Raw genomic sequence first — 10,175 nt, forward strand, 5'->3', positions numbered from 1 at the left:
CGAGAAAATGAAGCGGCCATCATGGATTTTTTATCCGCCCCTTCCCCTAGTGCTAACGACCTTGGAACAATTGAAAACGAACAGTAAGAAAACCCAAATGGACCGATTGAAAAAAAAAAAATTTGAATAGGATCTACAATTTGCTGACCCATCCCATTGCACCCTCTTCACGTTAGCAAAGCGCTCAAGGTCTCTATTTAAAAGCAAAATAATAAAGAAAGAGTTAAACAAAAAAGTCTACATTCCTACTAACTCTCTAATTCAAAAAACAATTTTCACAACAATCTATTATATAGCTATCGAATGATGCATTTAATATTTAATGATGTACACATTGCAAAATATTACACGTTTTCCTACTTGTGCAAGTGGAATTTTTCTTGTTGCCATTTTTGGATTGGCCCTTTGGCGATGATTTGGCAGTGATTAAATGCATATAAAACACCAAATTGTTTTTTTTTATGGCATCCCAATTTCAACACCCAACACAGCCAACTGTTTATTGGTATGGAGCAAGTAAGGACTTCCTCGAGTTTGCTAAAAATAAGCAAACCGCAAAGTTAAAGCAATCACGATTGTTCAAGCATGATTGAACGAACTCGCTTGCGGTGTCTACTTAACCTCCTTCCCTTTGTGATACACGCGTGACTATTTTTTGATCAATAAAATGAAATCTCTGGTATTGATTCAAGAAACCATAAAAAAACCCGTGACTGGTTCACTGACATGCCACAACACTTAATCATTTATCAGTTGAGCTATAAATAAATTGAAAATGCAACGCAAGGAAGTCAATACATGATTGCTGTTCCCAATGCCCTGCGTGTTAGGCTTCGAAGATGTGTGCAACGCAGTCACAAGGATCACCAACAACTTGTACCTTTGTGCTTTTCAAAATTTAGCTTTCGAAAAGTGGAACATTGATTATGCTTCTTTGTATAACGACACGTGTATTAAACGGACTTTGTTCGTTTGTTACGTAAATCAACGCGATAAAAACAATTAAGGATTAAGTTCACAGACGGCACCCCAAACACCATCGCAATGGTAACTGGCCCAATGCAGACCGTTGTAACCGATTAACATGCACGTGTAATTTTTGTCGTATTGATCGTTGCAAAATGGCTCTGCAATAGGATACCAATTGACATAACCCGGATAGAGATTCGTATTGGTGGCTTCCCAAACCCATCGTCCAAATGTCTTGATACAACTCGTCCAAAAATCGCTTCCTATTTTGAATTTAATTTAATTTTTTTAATTAATGATAAAGGCTATAATGATTTGTTCCATTTACCTAAGCCCCACGTATCGGAAATGGCCTTGTCTTCTTCGGGAGTCTCGATAGACACTAACAACATACCGTTGTCTTCGCAAAAAGCTTTTTGATCAGTTTGATTCCTCTGTTGAATTGAAATATAAATCTCGTAACATTGGACTAAACTGTTATTAAAGTATAACTGACCTTGGTGTAGGAAGCGCAATGGCACGAAACATCATCAACGAGTCGAGTGCAGTTAGTTTCCAATCCCAAATCGGCAGGACAAATGACGGCCTTTTTACAATTTAAAATTATTGAATAAATTTAAGATGCACATCAAGATCTTAATTTTCTACCTTTTGGATTTTCAATTGAATTTGAGTCGTTGGCATTTTCTTGAACCGAATCTCAACTGATGATTGAGTTGTGTAAACGACCGTCTCTTCTTCCTTGGCATAAATGATTGGAGATGCTGAGCCAAGTCCATCGTGAATCTGACGGTTAAAAAAAGGCCATCAATCATCAGAATAAAACAAATTATTTTTTTTTCAAAACATTTAAGTACAGTGATATAATCTTGGACTTGTTCGAAGCTTCCGATGTTGACTGCGCTCAGGGCCAAAATGCGATCGGGTTCGGTTTCAATTTTCCAGACGCAATCGACGTCAGTTGGTGCATCAACGACCGCTGATTTTTCTACAAACATTTCGCCCCCACAAGCTCCTACGTCCATTTAAAACATTGCATGAAAAACTGTTTAAAAAGAAGAATGATATAAGTTATACCAGCACGGAACGAGACGACATGGCCGATGATGGAACACAAGAGAAATAAAAAGGCAAATCGTTGATCCATTATTTCTTCACTTGTAACCGAATAATTAAAATGATGCGATTGACCGTTTGTTCCCAGGAAGTTTTGTCTTTATATAGAGACAATAAAAAAAATGTGAAGAATATATCTATTAATATTTATCATGTTGTCAGTCACGTTGTTCGTCAACGTGCACGACCCCTCAGAATGTGTGTGCGTAACAAAGCTATATATTCATTTCCTGTTCAAAACATCCTGCAGATTAGAAGTGATGGAAAAGGACGTGAACAATATCTTTACGTAAGCTCTGCTCAAACACAATTATATAAGTTGTTATTTCGTCAATTCGATGTAGGAAGAAGAGGCAGTTCATTTCATTGAACTAGTCAGATGTTTGTCACACGTAAAAATTAAAACAAATGAAATTGCCAAAAGCAAAATGATGAGACATAATGTCAATCTTCTCTCTTTATCGCGCTTATTAAAAACAATGACAGTTGTATGTTTTATATAATAGCTCACAAACTCCTGGTTCACGTGGAAAGCCTCGTTTGTTTGCCACCACCTGAGACTATATCAGGTGTCAATATATCCCGTGTTCCAATTTCGAAGCGACAAAAACACGTACAGGTGAGTCAGCAGTTAAAACGGCCATGCCCAGCACCAAAACCAGACGCAGATGCTTGTAAAAATATTTTTTTAAATGTTGTCTATTATTTTTTTAACGGTGTTCTGCGGTTGTTTCCGAACAGACAACATAAACATTCACGCCAAACAATAAATCATAGCAGCTCTTGCGACTCGAAAATGCGCTACATAACAACGCACGATCGTATTGTCTGTCGTATTGTGCGTCATACTCAGCTGATGAGGAGTCTGCGTTGCATCTGGATTGTGTCTGTGGATGTGTTTGCCCACGAAGCGGCAGAAAGAATTCAGACGTGTATATAAGGGCGTACACTCTTTCTCGCTGTTTAAATTGGACATTGTATCTCTAGTCGATTAACACGCAACAATCCATACGAGAAAATGAAATTTCTTTTCTTCGCCTTGGCTGCCATGGTCACCGTTTCAATGGCGGTAATAATTTTTATTCCGTTTCATTTCGTTTTTTTTTTTTTTTATTAAATTTCTGTTTGAATTTTGAAAGGCTTTCCAAATGCCACCTCCGCCACCGACTGAATTTCCTCTTTCAACTGGAGGTCCACTTCCGCCTACTGGATCACCAACTGGTGGCTTACGTCCTCAACCACGTCCTCCAGGTCCTCGTCCAGCCCGTCTCACGCAGAATTTTCTGGACCAGTCCAAAGCCTCAAATTAAACAACCCAGTATTTCGTAAAGCGCATCTTCGATGCATTTTTCTTTATCAATTGTCATTTAATTATTTCACCTAACAATAAATATCGTTTTAAAAGCATTATTGATTTTCATTGTCCCAAAATCAAATGTTTTTCTCTTATATTTAAAAAGTGGAAACAAAAAGAGGTTTTGATAGCTCAAACCGCCTGAATGTATTTTTCATAGCTAAAGGCAATTCAATTTTCTCGACATACAACTGCTATTTGAAAAAAAACCCAAAAACAAAAAACATAACGGAAAAAAAATGAAATCGCATTTTCTGCTATATGCAAAGAATCATCGGGAGGTCTTGAACATCTTCCAAACGACAGGACATTTCCTACTTGAAAAAGTGTTTCTGCCGGGGCCATAATCAAGACTCGTATACTTCATTCCTGTGTAGATATACAGTTATGTTTAGTATAGAGACATGTGTTACTTCATCGGTGACCAAATTGCTGGCCAGAAAGAGAAAAGATGTACCATATAGCTAAACGGAAAACTAGGTTACGTCACATGTGTGGATACACAAACTGCTTTTCCCCTCTATCCTCGTTGCACACGTTTTCTTTTTCAAAGTGATCAGTATACAACGAATAGGAAGAGAGGAAGGACCTTGCAATTCTCTCCTTCACAAAATGAAATTTCCAAGTGCTTTTGTTTTGTTCGTCCTCGGTAAGTTGTTTTTAATTTTTACATACCCTAAAAAGAAAAACACATTCTGAAACTCAAACAATCACATTTTCAATACACAGTTTTGCAAACGGTAGACTGTCAAGTAAGAAATCGTTGGAAACGGCCGTTGCAAGCGATCACGTCAAAGTTAAGTGGGCGGCTTTCTGTTTCCAATCCGCAATTGCAATACGTCAATCTGAGCGAGCAGGGCATCCGTCCAAATGGGTTTGTCGGTGCGGCTGTTGCCCAAGACGTTGACAGATCAACAAAGCCTAATCATCCGTCAGGGCGACACCATTCAGGTCAACTCATTGACGAAAGTGGGCATGTTTTTGACGAGTGGGACGAGCCGGAAGTGGTGGGAAACAAAGCCCAGTCGAGGCACTCATCTTTAATAGCCACTCGTGTGATACCGAACGACATCAATCACGTGTACAGAAAATCAATGCCGACGGCATCGTTGTACAGGATGCCAATCTACGAGCAAGATTCCTATCTGGAAGCGCTGGAACTGTCGAGACTTCCGTGTCAAACGCTGGAAGACCCCGACGATTGTTACGATTCGACGCAGCTGCTCCGTCAACGTCCCGTAACTCCGCCCAGCAAAAAATTGTTGGCAACAATCAGAATCCTGGTCAACTTCCACAACCATCGTCCTAAACATCAATAGTTTTATTATTTATATGCCACCAATCCTATATCTATTTTATACATAAAAGAAAAAATACACAACCCAAATTCATTGCAAAGCGAATTGAATCAAGAAATTTGTGGACCGGTTCAAAAATTCGATTTTAGTAGATGGAAAAGTTCTCTCAAATGTTCTACTGACGAGTCTCTACATGTTTTTTATTTACGACTTTGCGGTAACGTGAAACTAGACCTACCGTAAAAAAAGACCCCGCAGCGCTGTAAGATACCGTTTGACTCATTTTTTTTTTTTAACTACTAGTGTTACCGAAACAAATGGTTAAACGTGTATTGACTCTGTACTGAGCAACCTTTCAAAAAGACATTGTTTTCGGCTTTAACAAAGGAAAAATCATTTTTGTTTTTGTTGATTGCATTGGAACAAAGTGAGGTCGTTCAGTACCTCGATTGAACTCCTTTTTCTGCATTTTCTCTTTTGATTTAACTGCTATTTTTAAATACGGAAGTATAAGAAAAAAGAAAATAGGAGGAAGGGGATATTAAAAAATCTGTTTGCACCTAAGGAAAAAGAAGAAATGTAACTAGGAACTTCCTTCTAATTCATTTGGATCTATTGCTCCGGGTGTTTAAGGTTTTCAACGGTTCTCTATTCTAACCTTCCGATTCAAGAACCATTGATTTCCAAATTTCTCCTTCTTCCTGGATAATCTATGTTTCAACAAAATAAAAGAAATAATAAATTATTAAGTGTTTGATTTCTTTCCGAACTGGAATAAGTGTTAAGGAAGTAAAGTTTCCTATATACACTCTGTGCCACCCAGAGAGACGTTCCAAAACCATACCCAAAAGCAAACAGCAATTTCTCGCTTCAAACTTGCCGTTATGCAAAAGAAAGGACTGCAAAACTTTCACAACAGACCCCGTTGACACGAGAAAAATAAAAAAGCAATTCAAAGTTGATAAGTTCTTCGATAACACATATCAATAGGGAAGTGTATGCAAGAAGCTATTACAAGTTTAAGGGTGGTGCAACGTGATTGCGAATCGTGTCCCTGACGCACTCGCTGTTTCAAGAACTTGGTGCAATAACGAAATGATGCATAGACGAGCCATCAGGTAGACTGGCTTAACTAGGCTGGAAATCCGGGACAAGTAAGAACAACAAAAAATGTCTTGCTGTTGGCGATAGCTCAATCTTTTAGTGCGCCTTCTTCACGCGTTATTTACCCTAAAAGGAAGTTGGCCATGCCAAATAACAAACGAATAAACCTTATTCTGCCAACTGGTGAGCGCTTTTTTTTTCTACCTGATTTGTCCGTCATCAGCGTCACTAATGGGAACGTGATGTGTAAACATCCTAACATTAAATATTTTAGATTTAAGACTCCCGTGTGTAACAGCTGATGAGGCAAACGAAGATTTGCGGTAGATCTTGTATCATATAATCATGTTTTCCTTCATGCTCGTTTTTTAGACTCTTCAGTTTGCCTCACTCCCTACCAGCTTGTACATAATTAAAGGTGAACTGTTTGTCCAGACATGTCTCGGATAATAATCGAAAGATTTCGTGTTCCGGATCAACAGCAGACCTTATTGAGGCTATATTAAAATTCATGATTGCATCAGTGACAGTTCGTCAGATTGTATTGGCTGTATTGCTATTTTGACGGGTGACACGACACGTTGTTTGTCGAATGAGGATGGGTAGGAACGTGGGAATTCAGTAGGATGTGGTGACAGACGTGTTTACAAATGAAAATGTCGTTCGATTGTTTAAAGATGAGCTCAGTTCGTTCACGCATGATTTTGTATCGAAGGAGGTGATCAAGTCTTTACATTTTCAGGAACTATATAGATGGAATAAATAAAGAAAAGAAAAGGCCTTTTCCGATAGGCCCTGTGCTCGATAGAATGTACTACACGAGGATTGGCAAGAGTCCAATCGATTGATCGGATAAAAAACTTGCCGTTCGATTTAATGGGTTTTACAACAACGAAATTTAGAAGACATGGTGTGTTACAATAAAAAAAAGAAAAAATTCAAACAGAGATGCCATTTTTCACAAACTTAAGCTGACATAAAGTCCCCATTGAAATATTGAAGCACAGGATCAATCCTATGGGCAAAAATTGAAACATGCTCTCATGAAAGTAAATAAACTTTTAAATTGCGCAAATTTGAAAAATAAAGTTTTACCTTCGCAATGATAAAGCCTTGAAGATCAAAACACATCATCATTGCAAGTTACGAGTCGATAAGAACACATATACTTTTGTCTTCTTTGAGAATTGACCTTATATACGTTCTGTGTATCCTTCCGATTTTAAAACAAGAGTTGCGCTATCAATAAATCTACACCAGTTATTTATCGATTTTTAGTTACAACTCTCTGTGTATCTACGATGAGACTTGATTATTCGAACCAGCTGTCCGTTGACGCCACAACTTTGGCTCCTGGTGCTGTGTAACGTCCATGGCGAAATAAATCGCGTGTTTCACTGCTATAACAAATGATATCCCTGACACGACATGCGGGCGTTGATGCTGCGATAGATGTTACCACAGGTACGCCAATCTTGCGCATGTTTTCGTTTATTCATAGTAAACTGTGCAGTTATTGCACACGTTATCTAACCTCTGGCTATATAAGGGCTCTGATTGCCTTTGGCACGCAGCCTATAACTAGATTTGAATAAGGTGAGCTGAAACTAATAGACTTGTACATGTTTGGTCACGCACAGCGTTCAGCGAACGTCGACATTAAATGGCTGCGATTTATAAAAACCCAAGGCATTGAATAGAAAGGTCAGCATTTTTGTAAAGAGACGCAACGATTGTGCCTCATACAACAAACAGAAGCAATGTTAACATTTGGCTTGGTCCTGGGATGCCACCACATTTAGTTGAATGAAATTATTTATTGTCTAACGAGTACAAAAAAAAAAGACCGAACGCGTATTTCAAAAGCAAAATGGGGATTTAAGAGAAAACTTGTGAGAGAGAGAGAGACTGGCGGACAAAAGAAAATGGACGGATGCGATCAGAAACAATACTTGATCGTCATTGAGTAGGCTATTTATATGATGACGATGATCTAGAAGGATTTATGATGAATGTTATTGCCGGGCTATTCGTGGTTAGATAAGACCCTTGTACAGTTTCCTGGAATCGAGCCGAAGAACGTTTCGATCCGATGTTCCATTGATCCGGCCGATGCCTCCCACCTAATGGCGGCCAATACACACACACAGACGTCTATACTTCATCCTAACGTTAACTACACTCGTATAGGGGCCAAAAAGAATCCATTTCATAAAAGTGGCTCGCATCAATGTCTCTTAGATGCGAAAGCAAATGGCACCACAATTCATACGGAGGATGAGCTTTTTGAAGTCGATAGTGTACTAAACTGAGCACATAAAAGATGATCCAACGCTGGTATCACCTTTAAGGTAGTAAGACGTTATAAGCGTTTCCTTTCTTGTGGTTGCTGTCGTCTTTGATTTCTTAACTTTTCAGACAAAAAAAAAATGTATTCCTCCTCATTGTCCGTTTGGCTGATGACAAACAAAAGAACAGGTAATGAATCCCCCACAGACCGTTCTTCAACTTGCTTTAATTTTCTTTTTCTTTGCCTTCGACTATAAAACCGACACGTTTTATTGTTTCATTCTTGTTTTGTTGTGCCTTTTTTTTTCGTCACTGTCTACCATCAGCACCCAATCTATCGATTTCCCAGTCGATTTATCGACCCGACTATTCATCAACTGCTGCGCCTTTATTCTTTTTTATTTAACTTCTATTTTCTTTTATCCTAAAGAGGGAACATGTACTTATCCTGCACGACACGTTGCAAAAAAATGTTGTCTTTTTGCAAATACAAACTCAGCAAAAAAAAAAAAAATGAATTTGTTTAGACGGGGCCCCATCGTGTTATTATACTATACCTATGGTTCTTAACGCACAGGTACGGCAATAAAGTTCTAATGCACCTGGTTGAAGTGGTTCGTAAACATTTGCCAATGCAACCAACTGCGTTAATGAATGAATAACATATTGTGGGATGTAACAGGTAAATTTCTATTTCGAGATCTCGTTGTGGCTAATGGGAATGGCTGTATGCAAATTTTCGATGTGGGGATGAAACAAATGTTTTTTCTCTTGTTGTATACGTGTGTGATGGCCGTTAATGAGAGCTACGTCTAACAGCGTTTTAGACATGCTACAAATGATAATTTTTAGTCTAGGAGCTTCGTGAGTGTCCTTCATAAGCAAATTTTCCGTGTATGGCGCACGCCCTGGCCGTGTGCCGCGAGTGGCTTTTTACAAATGTTCGTGACAGAAGCATTATATTATCTGACGTGCAGCTGACGGTGACGTATCAAAATAATTAAAAACAAGACCATATCGTGAATTTTTTAAGCGTAGAAAAAAAAACGTTTTGAAATGAATACAATCAATGGAAGGAGGAAATGAAAACAATTAAGAAACCTACTTCTGGATGACACGCAGGGCGTGGGCGTTTCTAACGCCCCTTGTTGATGGCCGGGCATAAGTTACTTTGTATTGATTTGATCCTCATATAAATGTTTTCTAATATGCTAGACTACTACTTTATTCAGTTGGCGTTCAATTGCATAACCTTTTCGATTTCGTTTATTATCACAGCCTAACAAGGATTTCGCTCTTAATCAACATTGACAGCAAGACAAAATTTCATCTACCATAAGATTGATATTACGTCATTGCTATTACGAATAAATGTCAATCAATGTGTAATTCATAACATGAAACCATTTCTTTTAAAATGCCCAAATGACACCACTCTGGACATAGGAAGGACTAAATTGATTTAAGTTTCTTTTCCCTTTTTGGAGTGTCCATCGTTTGGTATTCATTTTTTTTTTCCACTCAATAAATGGACTCTAAGCTTCCCGGCTTCGCGTTCTGTGCGCACAACCATAGCTAAGAATTATTTGCCGGACAAAGTTTTTTAAGAGAGCCTTGGACTGAAATATAAGGACTCTCCATAGAAAAGTTAGTTGGAGCGGAAGGAGGGAGTGGGAATAGAAAGTATCAACTTACAACAGAGTTTAAGGCATATCTCCTGAAAAACTTTGCTTGCAGTGCCAGAGCAAAGGACATTTGAGAGACGCAGCACTTGAGGCCGGGGGGAAAAGAAACTTCAAATATATACCACACCGTTTTCCTTTCATGGCTACCGTGTGCCCGACTATCCAGGATATAAATCCGAACAGCAAATTTAAGGATTGATTTCACTCGGAAGTATACACACACAGCTAACATCTAGTATCTCTCCATAGACGGTGGCCCCGTCTCCTTCCAATCGGGGCAATCGTTCGCCCCAGCTTTCAATTGCTCTCTCAAAATCCATCTTGTATGATTTAGATATAAATGTTTTTCGCCAGAAGTCT

At 38.6% G+C, this 10,175-nt stretch overlaps 3 protein-coding genes and 1 long non-coding RNA gene across 5 annotated transcripts in view; 3 read left to right on the forward strand and 1 right to left on the reverse strand.

Moving 5' to 3' along the window:
• The window catches only part of LOC130692251 (uncharacterized), a 45,804-nt gene that overhangs the window by 3,601 nt on the left and 32,028 nt on the right, over positions 1 to 10,175 (forward strand). The gene's annotated exons all lie outside the window — the stretch shown is intronic.
• LOC130692270 (uncharacterized) overlaps positions 975 to 10,175 on the reverse strand; it is a 54,347-nt gene continuing 45,146 nt past the window's right edge. The window contains exons 2-7 of one of the 2 annotated variants that reach the window (XM_057515352.2): positions 2,047 to 2,117; positions 1,827 to 1,984; positions 1,618 to 1,755; positions 1,466 to 1,555; positions 1,298 to 1,403; positions 975 to 1,232 (exon numbers count right to left, since the gene is read on the reverse strand). In XM_057515352.2, coding sequence (XP_057371335.1) covers positions 1,003 to 1,232; positions 1,298 to 1,403; positions 1,466 to 1,555; positions 1,618 to 1,755; positions 1,827 to 1,984; positions 2,047 to 2,116 — 792 coding nt within the window. In that variant the 5' untranslated portion in view covers position 2,117 and the 3' untranslated portion in view covers positions 975 to 1,002. Of the gene's footprint in view, positions 1,233 to 1,297; positions 1,404 to 1,465; positions 1,556 to 1,617; positions 1,756 to 1,826; positions 1,985 to 2,046; positions 2,172 to 10,175 lie in introns of those variants that run through there. The other variant, XM_059496713.1, reaches the window with a different exon arrangement.
• LOC130692292 (uncharacterized) lies at positions 3,015 to 3,492 on the forward strand. The gene is made up of 2 exons (XR_009001370.1): positions 3,015 to 3,154; positions 3,225 to 3,492. It is a non-coding gene; the product is annotated as an uncharacterized LOC130692292 (long non-coding RNA).
• On the forward strand, positions 4,013 to 4,772 carry LOC130692278 (uncharacterized). Its single transcript, XM_057515360.2, has 2 exons — positions 4,013 to 4,088; positions 4,169 to 4,772. The coding sequence occupies exons 1-2, from the start codon at positions 4,052 to 4,054 to the stop codon at positions 4,756 to 4,758; spliced, it is 627 nt and encodes a 208-aa protein (XP_057371343.1). The 5' UTR covers positions 4,013 to 4,051; the 3' UTR covers positions 4,759 to 4,772.

This window comes from Daphnia carinata, chromosome 1 (assembly GCF_022539665.2).
Source record: "Daphnia carinata strain CSIRO-1 chromosome 1, CSIRO_AGI_Dcar_HiC_V3, whole genome shotgun sequence".
In the NCBI taxonomy this organism is placed as follows: Eukaryota; Metazoa; Arthropoda; class Branchiopoda; order Diplostraca; family Daphniidae; genus Daphnia; species Daphnia carinata.